General features: G+C 43.7%; 1 protein-coding gene across 11 annotated transcripts in view; it reads left to right on the top strand.

The window, feature by feature from the left end:
- Asap1 (ArfGAP with SH3 domain, ankyrin repeat and PH domain 1) overlaps positions 1 to 18,570 on the top strand; it is a 311,987-nt gene that overhangs the window by 167,742 nt on the left and 125,675 nt on the right. For all 11 annotated transcript variants that reach the window (XM_028876034.2, XM_028876031.2, XM_028876033.2 and 8 more), the window contains one exon: positions 14,067 to 14,139. In XM_028876034.2, coding sequence (XP_028731867.1) covers positions 14,067 to 14,139 — 73 coding nt within the window. The remainder of the gene's footprint in view (positions 1 to 14,066; positions 14,140 to 18,570) is intronic.

The following is an 18,570-nucleotide window of genomic DNA, read 5'->3' as shown; positions in this document are numbered from 1 at the left end:
ACTATATATGCACCTTCACACTGCTAAACAGTGGGAGCGAGATCCTGAATCCCACCAGGTGTGGAGGTATACACCTGTAATCTGAACACTTGGGAGGCAAGAGGAAGGGTCTGGAGCTGAAGACCATTCTCAGCTGCACAAGAAGCTGCTTGAGCTACATGAGTCCCTTAACTCAAAGGCAGGGGGAAAAAAAAGATCTTGAATCCCAAGGGATTAGAACACATGCCCAGTACTCACAGAGGCCTAACCTAGTCCATGCTGTCTGACCCCACAGTACTAAGAAGAAACAGTTGTTTCGGTTTTATTGAGGCAAGGTCTCATTTTGTCGCTAAGATGACAGGCCTGTGCTCTGTTCACATAACTGTTTTCATAACATTTACACTGTTGGGGATATTACAGGTCATCTAGAGATGATTTAAAATACATAAGAGGATGTGCATAGGCTATATGCAAATAATATACCATTTTTTCAGAAGGGGCTTGAGTATCATTAGGGGTCCTGAAACCAGGCCCCCTGAGGAACAGAGGTCGTTGTAGATTTCAAAATTAAGAGTACTCTAAGTACCTAAAAGCCCTTTAACCTCATGCCTTACCACAGCTATCAAACAAAAGGTATGGAAAGAATCTGTCCTCAACAAGTACCAGTCCTCAGGCAGAGCTTTGTGAACCTTGGCCAAACTCTGTCTAATGGGGCTGGACTGTAAACCTTCTCCGTCGTGTCTGTCCACACCTCATCTGTTGGACGGTGAGGGGACTCCTGGCTCACTTTTGAGATGTGGAATAACTTAGAGGATATCACATCACTGTGCTGTGTCACTTGACATGCTCCTAAGTGGTACCAAAGTAGGTAGATAACATTGAGAAGTGCCTAGACCACTTAAGCTCTTGAGTGTGCCCTCCAAACATGCTCCTTCACTGTGTCCCGAGCTTGGGCATTTGTAAAGTGACGGGTGTGATCTTCATGAAGTTAAACTTTGGCAGAGAAGACACTCCCTTAGCACCCTTTAACCAGCGGGGCCCCGGTTTCCAGTGTTAGCATTGACAATAGAAGCCACTTTTAAACTGTTGATGGCCTTTTAATTTTACTCCCAGCGTCAGAGAAACAACAAAAAAGAAGTGTGTCCCTCTCTTTACAATAGAACTAGTCTACAAAGAGTAACGTGGTGAAAGCTTTCTGTTTGAAGAAAACAATTTCCTTCATCCTTCCTGTTTTAAAATTATATTTTTTTTTTCTTAAGTACTTTCCAAAATTGACTGTACTTTTCTGAGTGATTACATTTTTTTTTTTTTTGGATCCTCATATGTCACACCATAAAAGAACATTCAAGTTTTCAAACACTTTATATCTAAGAGACCTATTAGACATAAGTAATAAATGGGATTAAGGTGACCTATAGTAACCCTTGAGGTCAGGGTTCTCCCCTACACTCCTAGCTTTGGGATATTGTGTCCTCCCTCAGGTATTTGTCAAGTGAATTAATTGACAGAGTGGGGATGGAAGCTTTTGTGTGAGGTACTATATGAATTCACACAGCTTTCTAGTCAATTGATAGCCTACAGTCTGCACACATATAACAGGGCCTAAGAATGATTGCCCATTATAGAAGGACTCTTTCCATAAAACATAAAACCTGACATCTAAAAAGGACTCATCCCATAAAATGCAAAACCTGACATGTAGTGGGAATGGCTCTGAAGTGCCAGTATGCATCTTGAGGAATAGGGTTTGATTTATAGAGAACTTCACTTCTGCCAACAGGAAGATTTACCTTCATGGAAATAACACCCAGTGGTGAATGGTGTTCAGGGCTTCTGAGCAAAGACGAAAGCCTTCATCTCTATTTTCCTTGAGTAGTTCTCCAGGTCCCCTGGGTCTGTGAGTAGTTTCCTTCTACTGCACCTTCTGTCTGAGCTGGCCATCCTCAGGGGGCTTTATCTAAAAGGGGGCATGCTAAGGACCAGCTGCTGTGTGCTGGGTAGCATGCAGGCATTTCACATTAGCCTTTGAACCCTTTTAAGAAACCTGTGCTTTTGAGTTAACCAGTGTCCTAAATTGCATTGAAATGTAATTTGCAAGAGGATTAGCTAGATCTTTGTGACATTTATTTAAGACTTCTTGTTCATATTATGACTTAGGGACATCATGAATTACTAAGACATTAAAAATACCATTGGTGCCCACCAATACTCCATAGTCACGTTTAAAACACAAGTGCGTGACTTGAGAGTGTTTTCATTAGAAGAAACTTTTTGTTTAATCTTCATGCTGAAAATTAGACTTTAAAAATAAAAATCTTTAGTTACAAACATGGGAAATTACACTAGCTTTGAACAGCAATGTGTAGGGCTCAGAAGACTTACCAGACTGATGAAAAGCCATCCACACTTGCTCAGTGGGTAACACCCAGACAGAAAAACAGTGATTTGCAGCCTATTAATAACTGAAAAAAAGCTGAGTGTAGGCTACATGTAAGACACTGGTTACTTAAATAGAGATTGTGTTTGTGTACCAAGATAGGAGCTTAGTAAACGGGAAGATAGTGTGTTAGAGCTGTGGGGGCTGAGTTTAATCGAAACTTTTGTTTTTGAGCTAACAAAATGACTTGGGAGGTTGGGAACTTGCCGCCAAGCCTGAGGACGTGAGTTCAATCCCCACTCATGGTGGAGAGAGAAACCTGGCTCTCTCTGACCTCCACGTGTGTAACACAGTACAATCAGAGAGAATGAATTTTTTTGTTTTGTTTTGTTTTTCAAAACAGAGTTTCTCTTTTCTTGGTGCCTGTCCTGGATCTCCCTCTGTAGGCCAGGCTGGCCTCGAACTCACAGAGATCCGCCTGCCTCTGCCTCCCGAGTGCTGGGATTAAAGGCGTGCGTGAATATTTTTAAAAGAACTTTATTTTTAATTTGCTGTGTTCTGTTTAAGAAACAAATATGCCTGTTTTTCTTTTACTGATACAACAGGTATATAAGTGCTTGGCAATGGGAAATAGGAGAAATATTGGGTTTCTTTTGTGTGTGGTGCTGCGAATCCACACCAGGTCTCCAAGCATGCCAGGCATGCTCTCTACTTTTGAGTGACTAATCCAAAACCCCAAAATTCTTGTTTCTTTGCTTTAGCAGCATGGTATTCTTAAGATTATGGGACACCTATGAACAGTTAATTTTTAAAATCAGTTTTGGTTTAGGGGATGAGTAACACAACATTTGTTGCCTGCTTGGAATGAGAAAAGCCAAATTCGTCTTCCTAGGCTGTGATTTCCTCAGAATGGAAAGATGGTAGTATTTTAGCAAGTTGGGAAAACCAACAATACTAAAAGTAACAAGAAAATGCAAAGGACCTTTTATTTTTTAAATAATAGTAACACCTTTTGATGTTACCCAGTATTCTGAATTTAAAATTATTAGACTGGCTGCCAGTGCTTAAAGGCTCACTAATGCCTTAGCAGTGCCTTTTACCACCGCCCACCCAAGGGCTCAGAACTGAACTTAAGGCCTTGCGCATGTAGGCAAGCACTCGCCCCCTGAGCTGCCTTCCCAGGCCAGTAATGCCTTTGAAATTTTGGACAGAGGTGTCTTCTTTGTACAGATACAGTATCCATCCAGCAGGCAGTCCTGGGGTTGCTTCTGACCAGCCCTTACTCTTCCTGTCCCACCGTGCTGTAATCATGAGTATTCAGAAAATACTCATTTGATAGTAGTCTTCGCATGTTTGTGTGTGTCCTCTCAGACCTGTTTTGAACAGGATTCCAATCTTCATGTATGTATATTCTCTGTGCGGCACTGTATAAGGTAAAGATTACAAGCTGAAGTCGTTGCCATCTTTCTTCTCACCCTTTAGTGGACTATTGCACATGCTCGAGGGAGATCAGCAGTCTCCAGGAAGAGTGAGTCTGAACGGAGGGGTTCGTATATGGCCGCTGAAAGGGAAAGTGTCTGCCCAGGATCCCCAAGACCAAGTGCATGGCACAAAGAAGAGGGACAGAGGACAGGGAATAAGGGACAAAGACAGGAGATAGAGGAAGAAGGAGAAGGGAACAAGGGAGAGGGGTGAGGGGTATTTGTCCCAAGGTGGAGGACAAAGGACTGCCTCTGGATAGAGAGGAGACAGGCATGGCACATAGGCAGGTGGCAGTTTATAAAGGTACAAGGAAAAACTCTGTGTTAAGATGAGGTGTTTAATTTTAATTGGACATGTGAATGAGGCGAGCCAAAGGGGGCCTCCGATTGCTGGGCTTTGGTGCTTTGCTAGCTGGACCTTGGCGACTAGCTTTTGGATGTAATCTAACAGTTCTTAGCAAGGCAGAAGGAAAGGGAGAGAAGGACAAGGCCTGCCAGAGCCGTGCTCGTCACACTCAGCTGGCAGAGTCCCTTCAGTAGCTCTACCGTCTACGTAAAAATGTTCTTGCTAACTGTTCACCCCTCGGGAAGCTTGGAGGAAATAAAATAAAGTGCCTTCACCATCAAATTCTAGCTAATATTTGTTGAGAATTTGCTCTGTTGCAAGTACCATTAAAAGTACTTTATTTACTTGGATTTTTTTTTCATTTAATCTACTCAAGATTGCCTACTATATAAATACTAAATGTTTTGCAGATGAAGAAACTGAGGCACAGCTGGCTTACCTAGCTAGGCCCAGTCAGGTAGGTTAGTAAGTAGTGCAGTTAGAATTTGACCTCAGGCAGTCTTGCTCCAGATACCAGTCACTAAACCACTGTTGTTAAAGCCTGGCATGTGCCCAGTACTTCTCTCCATCTTGACTAAGGCTCAATGGATGTGAACCATTAGATCATGTCTTCAAAGCACTGGGTCAAGACCCAAACAGTATGCTTACTGGAACACTGTGGGATCCCAGAGCTCAGAGACCAGCACTGTCTGGTCTCTAGCATAAACTCTTGTCCTCTTGAGGCAGCTCCTAACACATACACATTGGGGGACTTAGTCCTGGTCGAGGTTTTACTTTCTTCGGGAACTCTCGCTGTCTTATAGCATGGAAATGGTGTTTTCATGACTTTTTTTTTCCCCCTTTAAAAATACCTTGCTGTACCTATAATTATTATTTTCCTGAGAATGGAACAGAAATTGCTTCTAGATGAAAGAGCCATGGTACTACTCGTGGGTGGGTGTGTTACTCCAAACTTTGCAGCTACAACAGAAATTAGAGGTTCACAAGGTAATTGCTGTGATTACAGTTTTCTTCTCGGCCCCAGACAGGAGCTCTTGAAACACAATATTCTACTAATTTTTTAAATGTACAATTTGCAAGGCTACAGGAAATTACCATGAGTATGTGCTATTTCTCCCCTGTTTTCTATGGAAGTTAAACATGTCATTGGGTCTTTTGAAATTCTGAGGGCAAAGTAGGCATAGCATAAATTAGAAGATATTGTTTAAAAAGGCTTAATGTTTTTAAGTAATCAACCTTATGGTAGTGTGTGCAAGACTTATTTTAAAAAGAAAAATTTCTAATCCAACATAGTGACAGCCATGAAGAGTTTCTCCTTCAGTGTTCTAGATTTTTAAAGCCAGAGAGTGACAGGATCAGATTTACATTTTAGGAACATGTACCTTGGTGTAAAGGGGATGGGATGAATATGGGGACCATCAGGAGGCTATAAAGGTCCTGGCTGGAGAGTGGGCAAAACAATAAGGCAGGAACTGGAAGAATGGACTTAAGTGATCTCAATAGGAGATTCTCCTGGCAGCATTTTCTGTCCTGTTTGTTACAGAGAGCTTAAGAAGAGGGAATTTGAGTGGCTTCCAGCTGAGCACCTTGACCTCTCAGCCCTCCCTCTACCTCCTAAGTTCTGGGAGTACAGGCATGTACCATCGCCCAGCCTCCTTGATGCTTAACCACAAACCTGTCTCTTAGAATGTTGGCACACACTTACTTCCTGCCTCACCACATCTTGATGAAGAAGAGTCTTGTGTTTACCAGGCACCCACACTTCTGATGTAGGCCCGACCTCTGGGGGAGCAGATCTTCTTCCCAAATGGAGGATCCCAGCTGCAGGTGTCCTCCACTGCCCTTACATTCCTCTGTGCAGGCTAACTTTGAGTGACCTGTCTGTGGGTCACAGCTAGATGGGAAATCTTTTATAAGTAATCTCCAACTTTGCTGACTCCAAGGGTAAATGCACCAATTCTTTTCATTTTTTTTGTCATTCAGTGATGTCTTTCAGCAAGTCCCCAGTTTTTTTTTTTTAAAGCACTAGATGCTTTTCAGCAGCCCATGCATCTCAGATGCTATTCGTTTTCATTAGTAAACCTATTTTCTGTGAGTAAGTGCTCAGTACACCAGACAGCATCAGTATTAATGAATGTGGTGGGCGGTGTCAAAGATGGCATTCCGAAGAAGTCTTAGACCTGAAGTCCAGAGTCAAGCCCCATTGTAGTTTTGACTAGCACCCATAAGCCAGGCAGAATATTTAGCAATGAATTACATAGTGCCATGTTTCATAGGCAGCTCCAGTCTGATCCATTCAGCTAATGTAATAGCCAGTGAGTACCAGTTGACTCCTCCCCACGTAGCTGTGGCTCTCGCCATTTGTTGCCCCAGTGAGCTGCTTGGGACTCTCAAGGAAAGCACCAGTCTTGGTCTCTTAGGCTTCCTCGTACAGCTACCTAGAAGGGAAAGGAAAGGTTTTCTGGAGCTGCCTTGCTACTGTCCTGATGACTGAACCCTTCTTGTCTCCCCTCCCCCGTTCCTTAAGGTACAGAATGGTGGTCTCATTGTGACATTTTTATACAGTGGATGTGCTTTCATCATATTCACCACTCACTCCATTACCCTCTCCTGTCTCTCCCCCGACCTCCCACTAGTCGCCTTCTTGATTGACGTTTCTGCAGGTCAGAAGGATCACAGGCAGTGTAATTGCTGTACATGGGCTCCAGCTTCAAAAAGACCTGGCTTAGAATCCTGCCTTTGTCTTTAACAAGCTGCATGATCTACTGTCATCTGAGCCTCGGTGTTCTTATCGTCTGTAAAGCAGGGCTGGTGTAAACCCCCTTGTACATTACTGTGAATGTTGAGTAAGGTAATCGATACAATACATACTGGCATTTTTATGATCAGTCTGGAGAGGTGTCCTGGTTAGGGTTTCTATTGCTGTGATGAAACACCATAGCAGAAAAGCAAGTTGGAGAGAAAAGGGTTTATTTGGCTTACACTTCTAAATCATAGTCCATCACTGAAGGAAGTCAGGACAGGAACTTACACAGGGCAGGGATCTGGAGGCAGGAGTTGATGCAGAGGCCATGGAGGGGTGATGCTTATTGACTTGGCTTCCCATGACTTGCTCAGTCTGCTTTCTTATAGAACCCTGGACCCTCCAGCCTCCCCCATTAGTCACTAATTAAGAAAATGTTTTACAGCCGGATCTTTTTTTTTTTTAAAGAAAATTTTTTTATTCATTTTACATACCAACCAAAGATCCCTCTCTCATCCCCCATCCCACTCCCGCACAGCCTCCCCCCCCTCCCATCCCCTTCTCCAGAAGGGTAAGGCCTCCCATGTGGAGTCAATAAAGCCTGGTACACTCAGTTGAGGCAGGTCCAAGTTCCTCTCCCTGTGTCAAGGCTGAGTAAGGCGTCCCACCATAGGTAATGGGCTCCAAAAAGCAAGCTTATACACCAGGGATCGATCCTGATCCCACTGCCAGGAGCCCTTCAAACAGACTAAGCTACACAACTCCCTCCCATATGTAGAGGGCCTAGTCTGGTCCCATGCAGGTTCCACAGCTGTCCGTCTAAAGTTCGTGAATTCCTACAAGCTTGAGTCAGTTGTCTCTGTAGATTTCCCCATCATGATCTACACACACACACACACACACACACACACACACACACACACACACACACACTGCTCATATAATCCCTCCTCCCTCTCTTCGACTGGACACCCAGAGCACAGCCTTGTGCTTGCCTATGGATCTCTGCATCTGCTTCCGTTAGTTATTGGATGAAGGCTCTATGATGACAGTTAGGGTGTTCACTGATCTGACTACTGGGGTAGGCCAGTTCAGGCACCATCTCCACTATTGCTAAGCTGGGGTCATCCTTGTGGATTCCTGGGAATTTCCCTAGCATCAGGTTTCTCCCTTGCCCCATAATGTCTCCCTCTATGAAGATATCTCTTTGATTGCTCTACCCCAGCTCGACCATCCCATTCCCTCATGTTCTCATCCTTTATTCCCTCCCCTCTATTGCTCCCCCGCTTTGCCCCCAGTTTACTTAGGAGATCTCATCTATTCCCCCTTCCCAGGGCGATCCATGTATCCCTCTTAGGATGGTCCATGTTACCCAGCTTCTCTGGAGCTGTGGGTTGTAGTCTGGTTATCCTTTGTTACAGCTGGTTCTTATGGAGGAGTTTTCTCAATTGAGGTTCCCTCCTTTCAGATAACTCCAGCTTGTGTCAAGTTAACATAAAACTAGCCAGCACAGAAGGCAAATTAGGCTAAGATAAGAATTTGAGGCCCTTGTGGAGAGGAAAAGCAGCCCTCACCTGGTATATGAAGACAGCATCAACAGCATTTAGTATCTGGGGATTTAAGTTGACTATAGCCACCAAGCCAATAAAGTGGTAGCCAGACCGGATATGCCCGGGTCTCGGTGGCCTCACTTCCTTCCTGCATTCACAGCCACAGGCAGCACATTTCTTCCCACAGTAGTACTCAGCTCCATAGCTAAGCTCTGTTGATTTAAAGACTGGCCCATAAAGTGGTGGGTAGGTGATTGCTAGAACATTGATGGCCCTCAACTGTGACACCTCTGCTAAAGAGGTGCTAGGTGGCATGTCCCACAAGTTCAGAGAGGGAGCTTCCCTGAGAGTTCCAATCCCAGCCTTTCCCTGTAAGGTAGGATTAGATTCTTGGCTGACCTTGCTGACAGGATTAACCTCAAGGGATTTGAAGGGGATCCATTCTACTTTCTCTCTCCAAGTTGGTGGATTCGACAGTCTATATACAAAAGGCAGAGCGGTTTGTTGAAAAGAGCATTAGATAGGACAGCTGGCCCCTGCTGCTCCCACTGTTCTTGCCGCCAATGAACGAAGTTCTCATCTGTAGAAGTGGGGGACTGGAAGGGAGGGAGGCAGGCTCGTCACTCAGTGCAGTTTCCATTGGTCTGTGCCATGCAGGACTTGTGGAAGCCTTGCTTTGCAACCTCAGTAGTTGAAGGTACTATGTCTGGTCAAGTTCCTTGGCCTTCACCAAGGAAAGGGAAATCATCTCATTGATCTAGCACAAAAGTGACTGACTTCTGAAAGGCAAAATGAGGCTTGGGGCTGTTGTGGCCATAACAAGCCCTTGGAAAACTGTTCTATATATATGTATTACCCAGCCCCCAGTATTTTGCTTTATCTATACTTAGTTAAGAAGGTATTCTTACAGATAGTTGGAATAAAAACTAGGATTCTAAACCAGCACCTGGGAGAGAAACATCAACGTCATGGGGTGCCAGTTAGCCTCTGTGGATCTATAGTTTCAGATGCTTTCAATGCAGAAGCACACTGTGGTATCTGCTGAATATCTGGCCTCACTCAGGGTCGGTCAGTGTTATCCTTCCCTTAAGAGTATACACCTCGTAGGGTAAGTGATGCCTACACAGGAAGATAGACTTCAGTTACTGTTCTGTGGCATGCCTTGCTTTGGCATAGAAGGTTGTCGTTAGCTTGGTGGTTATTTGTTTGGAATTGTTCCCAATTTGTCACTGAAAATGATTCGTTGAAACTTTGCCACAGTTTTGAACTGTGAAGGAACTTGTCATGTTGGGGCCCAGAACTTAGCAGTGTACCACCTACAAGTCTATCCATGGGTTACAATTCCACCCACTCTGAGCAACCATTGCTGTAGGCACAACAGAGGACATTAAATATCTAGAGAACTTGAATCTTCAAAATTCTTTTAATAGTCTCCAACAGTGAGATAAACAGCTTAAAGCCTTTATTTGTGTATGATGCATCAACTTTCCATTTTTGGGGTCCATTATGCAAATCAACTTTTATTTTAGGTTGATAATTTCCCCTTTTGTAGCAGCCTCATTTGACTCCTAGTAATCTTGAAACTAACAAGTGATAACATCTTCACCTCTTCTCGCAGCAGCGGCTCTTGTCATGCCTCTCCTGCCTCTGGGCTGCCGCTTCCTGACTGAACCTTCCCTACCTGTCGTATCCTGCTGGCACACAGCTGAGTCACAGCCCCCAGGCTTCACCTCCTCAACCAACACAGTAGGGGACTGGGCGGAGCTCCTGTGTCTGTCTTGTCTTACCTTTCCAGCCTGCTTTTGTATCTCCCTTCCTGCTTAGTTCAGGAAGAGAGAAGGGTAGGTGTCCATGACCATGATGGAAGAGTTAAGGTGAAGGAAATGTGGGGGAATGCCTAGCACACAGTGGACACTGGAGTGTTGCTTCCCTATTTCTTTTTCTCACTCCCCTTCTTCTGTATCCAGGAACCCCTGGAACTGAATTTGCTATTCTAAAACTATGTTATACCTAAACTGACTACATCTTACTCACTTCGGGGGTCTGTGTCCTAACCCATAACCTATACTTACTAATGTATATCAGTTGAATGAATTCATAAAAATGAATTCTAACTGCTGGAAATGTTAAGTGTTTTCAGACTTGTTGAGTTTTAATTTAGTTTATGGCTACTGCATGTATTCTCTCAGGGGAAGGGACAGATCTATCTCTGGCATGATTCATGTGCCCTCATGGTCATCTTGAAGTCTTCTCAAACCTCCAAGAGTAGGTATCTTAGTTGACAAATGGTCGTGACCAAAAGCAAATTGGGGAGGCAAAGGTTTGTTTGGCCCACTTCGACATCACAGTCGATCATCGGAGGAAATGAGGGTAGGAGTTGGAGGTAAGAACTGAAGCAGAAGCTGTGCAGGAGGAGTGCTGCTTCGTGGCTTCCCCTCCTGGCTTGCACTCCTGCTCTTGCCCTTTGCTATGTATGGTGAGCTTCAGATGCAACTGAGGAAATAAATGTAGGCAGATATCCTGCCGCGCTCTTACGCAATGGCACAGTCCACCCTGTGCGCAGTTTTCCTCGCAGCCCTCGTCTGACTCTGCATGTGACATTTCACAGGCAGGCAGTGCCGGTGTTCAGCACTTGAGAGAAATGGAACTTTTTAGTACAACTAGAGGTGTAATTCTGGAGGAGGCCCTGCTCGACTGCAAGACAACCTCCTCCAGCTCTCTACAGTACGGGACTCATGAAAGTTCATTCTACTTGGCTGCTTCTTGCCATTGGCCAAATACAAAAGTGGTTTTTTGTTTTTGTTTTTTTTTTTTTTTTTTGTCTTTTAAAAACATCATTCAGATTTAGCTGTGTGTATACCTGACAGATGAAATGCTCTTAAAAACCATTAAAAGTACATGAACTTTGTGCTCTGTGGATGAGTTTTGTGTTCGTGGATGAGCTGGGAAAGCATCTAACATGAATTTTGAGACATTGCCTTCCCCCTTCAGTACACCCACACACACACACACAAGAAACTACATAGTGTCACGTCCAGCGTTTTGAAATCTTCCATGTACTTTGTTCATTGGCGTTATTAACTCCTAATACACACGGGCATTATAGTCCATGAACTAATTCTGAGTAGATCCCTACAGCTGAACTTCTGAGTGAACTGAGAACAAATCTTGTCTCCTTCCTTGAAATTATGGCGAGATACAGGGAAACACAGACATGCTTTCACAGCAGATAGGGAGCATGCTTGAAAACGCACAGGCTATTTCTCCTCTTGGTGTGGGACATTAGACAGATCTTTCTCTCACACCCAGGGCTTTTCTTCTTGGTGTGGAAAAAGTCAGTAATATGTCTATAAAGTGAGTGATGGTAATTGTTTCTGTCATTCACACAGTTCCGCAGGGGGCATACTCCTTTCTAGTCTTCAGTAACTTGGGATTTGCGGTCTCTCCTTTTCTTCGTACAAGCAGTGTATTATTGGTTACTCTTCTCCTGGCTGGGACAAACTATTTGACAAAAGCATCTGAAGGAAGGGGACCGGTTGAGTTTGGCTTGCAGCATTTGAGGGACTGTAGTCTTAGTGGTAGCAAGAACAGCCCGCAGCTGGCTACCGTGCACCTGCAGTCAGGAAGGGAGCCTGGTGAAGACTGATCTCCTGTTTGCTTCTGCTTTCTAGCCAGCATGACCCGAGTTCATTGGGTAGTGCTGCCTGTTTTCAGGGTGGGTCTTCTCTCGTTTCAACCTCCCTAGGAACACCCTGACAGACATGCCCAGAGTTTGTCTCTTAGGTGATTCGAAATCCCATCCTGTTGGTTGATGCTCAACATCCTAAATGGCTTGCTCAGCTTTCTCTCTTGGAAATGGCAGGGTGTCTGTCCCCCACCCCCTGTGATGACATGCAGTTTTTCATTCCGGCTTGGTATGGATTAGAATGCAGAGCTGGACAGGGTTAGAGGTCAGACTTGTTTCAGATTCCAACTGTGTCACCCCAGACAGGTTGGACTTTGGAAAGTTCAGTTTTCTCTTCTATAAAATGTACATAATAGTACTTAAGTCACAAGTTATTCTGAGAATCAAGTGGGACCATCCATGTGAACTTCTCAACGTGTTTTCTGCTGTATACAGCATTTATTAAGTATGGGTTACTTTTGTTCTGTTTTCAAGGGTATATATGTTAGACCTTTACAATACTTCAGATTTTAACCTCTACCCTGAAACCATGACGTAAACAGTGCCCTAAACTCTGGGGGCAGTGCAAGTGCCATGTGAAATGGCTGCGGTGCTGAGCAGATGAGCATTTGCCAGTCGGGTACTTGGGTGTTTTCAGCCTATCATCTGTTAGTGGCGAGAGATCCTGGCTTTCGCTTTATTATGGCTCTTTACAGTGCAGTTGCTTCAGTTCAGAAAAAGATTCGAGTACATATAAAGAAGGATGTTAAACACGGAGTTGAAAGAGTGGATACTGTATCACAGGCAGCTGGGGTTCCAGAACGCAGTCTTCCCTGACAACGTTTCTTACTTTGTACTCCACAGGCTGTTTTCCTTCAAATCTTGCTCTCTAGAAGCACTAGTGGGATGTTGCTGTGGCACGAATTGTAGAGCATCCATGATGGGCACAGTGGGAGTAATGGTCGATGTGCACACAGAAAACCCTGGTCCTTCTTCCAGGCCGCTGATAGAAAAGCCACACGCGTGGGACTCAGTTTACATTACACTCCATTAGTGTGAAATGTGACTTGAGCACTCTTGGGTTCTGTGACCCGAGACAATCATACACACAAAATAAATTATTTAAAATGTAATGTTTAAAAACAAAACTGTTCTAGAAAAAGAACCCGAGGTGCTATCAGGCTGACCTTAGTGGAAAGGGACTGGCTATTTTGACCTCTTTTCCCAAGCCCAGAAGTCCCAGGAAGGACCTGCTAGGTCAGCATGAGCAAGGTGCCCACTCACTTGTCTAGCCATAACTGTCTAGAGGAAAGAAGCTGAAGAAAAATGACAATTGAACCACTGAACTACATGAACTAAAAGCATCATCAGCCAAGGGCTGGGTGTGGTGGTGCAAACCTGTCATTTCAGCACTTGGGAAGCCCGGGCAGGGGGATTTGAATTTAATCATCAGTATCATGTTTCCTTTTTTAATAGACAGTTGTTTTTTTTTTCTATTAAAGAAGTTGTGAACTTTAAAAGCACAATGAAGAGATCATCCCTACTTATAAAACTTCACTAATTTTTTCCCCTAGGAGAATTTATAACAGATGTTAAGATAGGTTTAATTCCCAGGATATTTGTGTCATTGTGCGTTAAGTGTGCTTTTCTCCCTCCACAGGCTACAAAGTTGTGAAAGGAGGACGTGGTCCTTAAGATTCCCTGCATTTTCTTTGTATGGTTACTGACAGGCTGCCAGATGGTCCATTTCCCACACACTGGGCCTTAGGTAGTGACCCTACAGAGAATCCATGTATGCCAAGCCAGGCACAGTCGGGTTCTTGTAAGTGTGCTTCTGCTTTGGTGCTCAGCAGAAGAAAGGAAGTTGTGAGTAAAATTTTTTTAATATACCAAAAATTTCCAACACCCTTTCCCTCTCTTTTTTAGGCTCTAGACCAAGATAGAACAGCCCTACAGAAAGTGAAGAAATCTGTCAAAGCAATATATAATTCTGGTCAAGGTAAGTACTTACCAAATCGATCCCCATGACTCATAAATAATGTTCAGAGTGGTCTCTGTCGCATGGAGGATAGTCACAAAAGACCTGAACAAATGAAAAGGGTAAGTAGGTCAAAGAATTGAACTTTCCTCCTTTTTTCCCTTCTGTCTCTACTCTCAGCCCAAACCTGCCATTGTTTCTATAGTTGAAGTTGATGTTATGATCCTTTTGAGAATCCAGCACAGTGGTAGCTGATGGTTGTCACAGATGACAGGAGATGCTTACAGTCTCTTGGTGTGGTTGGTCAGCCTGTGATCTGGTATAGTCTCTTCTTGAGTGTGCCTGTCCACGGTGAACACCAGTACTGACCATGGATCCTGCAGGAGAGTTAGGGAGGGGAGATGTTAAGTTCATACCTTCACAGGTTGCCCACAGGTTCTTTTATCCAATGATGACAGAGAACTTAGGTAACTAAATGTTTCAGCATTTGGTCCAGTGACTTTTTCCAACTCTGTGACCACAGCATTTTGTCATTGAATAAGAACAATCCAAATTAATTAAAATAATGGGCACCCACAAGAAATGATAGTCTCTGATTCACCTTGATACCATTTTGGCAGCCTCAACTCCCTTGTAGGAGGTGACTTCTCTAAGATGTCAGTTGTGTATGACCTCACAGAGAACCTGGCTGACTGTGAAGGAAAGAGTACATGTGTTGATGCTGGACAGTGGACAAAACTACCCTGAACTGCTTACTCAGCTTTCTCGAGCTTTTTTTTTCTCATCTGTAAATGTGGTGGTGGTATTGAAGAGCTGTTGAGGGACTTAGTGCGCCTGATCTCTGTATTACATCGTGGAAGTTCGATACATGCAGTGTTCTTGGTAACTTGATGATTATACAGTTATAGAGCTGAAAAGAGTGTGAATGAGGCAAAACACGACCCCCTCACTGGCTGCCTCACCCATCATCAGAGCTCAGAATTATTAGTCTGAGAGGAAACTGGAGGGTCTTGTTCTTCTGAACCTCCTCCCCACACCTCAGAACATTATATAATAGTCATTGTCATCATGGTTGAACCACTACCTAGTTTCTCTATATTCAAGAAAATGCTGAGATATTTACTTAGCCAGATAGATAATAACTGTTTTACAAGTCAGCGTTTTTTTTTTTAAAGCAACAAAACTGATAGATTGAATGAATATATTTAAATTGAAGGGGATTTATAAGAGTGGCTTACAGTTTGTGGTCTGGCTAGTTCAACAATGGCTATCTCTTGATGGAAACGACAAAAATCCCATAGTTGCTCAGTCCATGAAGCTGGATTTCTCAGCTGGTCTTCAGCTCTCATTGGAGCACAGAAGAAGTAGGTTCTAACACCAGTGAAGAAATACCTCAGCAACAGGGCAGATGAACTTGCCATCGCAACCAAAGGCAGGCAGGCAAAAAGCAAAGCTTCCATGTTCTTTTATATGGACTGCCAGCAGCAGACTTAGGTGGCTCTTTTCAACTCACATGATCTGATCAAGAAAATCCTTACAGGTGTGCCCAGCTGCCTGGGTTTTAGTTGATTCCTGATGTGACAGCCAAGATCAGCCATCACAGTTGTCTCAGTCTGGAATGACTGTATGTTGTTTTAAGTTTTCACCTAAATGAGAAAACTCATTTATAGCTTCCGGCTTTGACTTCATTCAGATAAACTCCTGACGTAGGGTGGACAGTTTGTAGATAGTAGCCCTCTGAGAAAGAAAGCAGAGAAAACAACTGGAGAAACCACAGGAGTGCTTTCCAGGGGCTGATTTTGTTTTTGTTTTTCCCTTGAGTGGTGGTTATATGGTTAAGCTTACTCTGATGATTTCTCAAATGCTACCTTAGTTTTCATGCTCTGAGGTAACAATAAATTACACTTAAGGTGTATATATATATGGAGATGCTCAGGAGCCTTTATTGGGATTTGGAAAAGCATCAAGTGAACGAGATTCATAAATAAAGAATAGCCTGTATATAATAAGTACAGCACTATACACTGTTTTCAAAGAGAAGAAAGGTAGGGTAGCTTTGCCACATTTGTGAAGTTCAAGTACATTATTTGACTCCACTGGGTCTTAAATTTCCTCATTATAAAATACAAAGATAGTATTCGATATATAGGGTATCATATAGACAAAATGAGATAACCATCACACTACCTGCCACATAGTAGATACTTAACAAATTGTAGGTGGGAACATGGCAATTAAAGTGATACAGCATGAGTGGAACAGCTTGGGGGTGGGGGAAAGGCAGTTGTCAAGTCTTACCAGTAATGGCTCCATGCTGAGGCACTGCCCTGAGCCAGGAGGAACTGCCACACCTACCTTACCTGGACTCTGTGAGTCTCTTCCCTCTTCCTGGGGAAGAACTGCAGCAGCTCACACAAGCTATTTTGTGTGGGTGATGGGCTTCATTGTTTTTTAACTAGTTTCCTTGGTCTCAGCGGCCTTAGAATGACAGGGGAAGAAATGGTTCCTCTGAGGTTGCGAAGGGGAGCAGTGAAGGGAAGGCATGCAGTTGAGCGTCTTTCTTCCAGAACGTATTCCCCATGTGGATGGGCCACCGCTGATGAAGGTTTGGACCCCATGCTGGGTAGGAGCGGTGTTGCCTGCTTTTTCCCTACCTGCTAGAGTAGCATCTTCACGTGTGGTTTCTAAATTCATTGACATCAGATGAGATATTGAAACTTCCGTTCCTCAGACCCAGTGGCCACACGTGACCAAGAGATAAGGCATTGTGCAGTGTGGACCTAGACCGTCTCCCTGAGCACAGAAAGTCCTCTCAGACTTTGCTCCTGCAGGAGTGAGTGAGTGAGTAAGTGAGTGTGTGTGTGTGTGTGTGTGTGTGTGTGTGTGTGTGTGTGTGTGTGTGTGTGTGGTCACTAGGGTACCGGCTGAGCAGCAAGCACCCTCACATTAGTCCCGTAAGTCTGACCCTGGATGTTCATTAGAGTCACCTGAAGACCTAGCAGACACAAATGGGGCTGATGTCTTTTACACACATCCTCAGGCTGTTCTAGAGCAAGAGTAGGTACTGGAGTTTATTTACAAAGAAACGTATTTGCTATGTGTATCTGACTTGCAGATAAATCTAGTAACTGACTGGCCTATGAACTCCTTACAAGGGTCATTGTTGTCCCTCATCAGGGCATCTTTCTTCTTTGTATTGTGTCCCATTTGTTGGCATGATTATCAGCTCAGCAGGTATTAATTGAATGCCCATCATATGCTACTGTTCGGAGTGTTAAATATGCAGGACAAGTCAGAGAGATTCTGTCATTGTTAATTGTGTGGTCCATTGGCAGTTTGCGTCCATCTGCAAAGGAATTTTATTAAGGAACCAGGAAGTGCTGTAAAAGGAAACCTTACAGGGCACAGAGAGAGATTCAGGGGATCTGATGTAGTGTGACAGGGTGTGCCTCTGTCAGGGAATGTCTCAGAGAACCTGGGGTCCATTGGGCATTGATGCTGTACTCTAGACTAAGCCAAGCAAGCCTATGAGATAAGTGCTATCATGCTCATGTCTCAGATGATGAAGCTGGAGCTTAGAGAGCCAGACACCTTACCAGAGTACCATACCTAGGAATAGGCTGAGCACCTAGCAGCCCAGCTTTGCTCATTATACATGCTATTTTCATCATCTTTTACCTGCCGTGTGACAAGGCTTAGTGAGTGTATAATAAATTGCTTGTTGTGTGTTGGCTGGATGGGTTCCTCATTGGAAACCTGCCTGAAAATAGCTGTGTAAGTACTCGCTTATGGTGAGTAGCCGTGAGTGAATCACTCAAATGTAAACTGTGGGCAGTGTGACCTGCGGGTTGACTTTGTGGTTCTGTGATGGGGATCACATAGAAATTGTACTTGTGGTTGGAAGTTTGAGATAAACTCAGATTGCTTGGGGCTCCTCCCAGGCTGCTGGGACCCAGAGTGTTTTTGTAGTCACAAGCCAAGATAGTACAGTGGGGTTTTTGTCAGACTACATGGGCAGCGTAGTGACATTTCATCCTTTAGAGGTGACGTTTAATCTTTTAGAGGTATAGTAAAAATGAGGAAAATAGTAGTAGTATGTATCTTTACATGATACATTCGAAGTCCAATCCAGACTGTCCCTATCCAAGCACTTTTGGCATCATCCTGCAAAGGCACAAGAGGCTGAACCTTGGTGTCTCTTTCACAATGTATTTTCATGATTTTTGTTTTTTTTTTTTTTTCACAGTGATTAAGTGACAGAAATCTCACGTGATGATGCTTAAAGATTTAAGAAGCACTTTTTGTTTCTGGTTGGAGATTACCAACACTCGACTTCCCAAAACGATTTAAAAAGTGGTCAACAATTATGAAGGGCCGTGCTTATAAAATGTATTATTTTTTACATATAAGCTACTGTCAATATTGATTACTGAACAGTATAAGAATAATTAA

Source organism: Peromyscus leucopus, chromosome 20 (assembly GCF_004664715.2).
Source record: "Peromyscus leucopus breed LL Stock chromosome 20, UCI_PerLeu_2.1, whole genome shotgun sequence".
Classification (NCBI taxonomy): domain Eukaryota; kingdom Metazoa; phylum Chordata; class Mammalia; order Rodentia; family Cricetidae; genus Peromyscus; species Peromyscus leucopus.
Note: the sequence above shows the minus strand (reverse complement) of the source record. Positions and strands in the feature narration are given on the sequence as shown.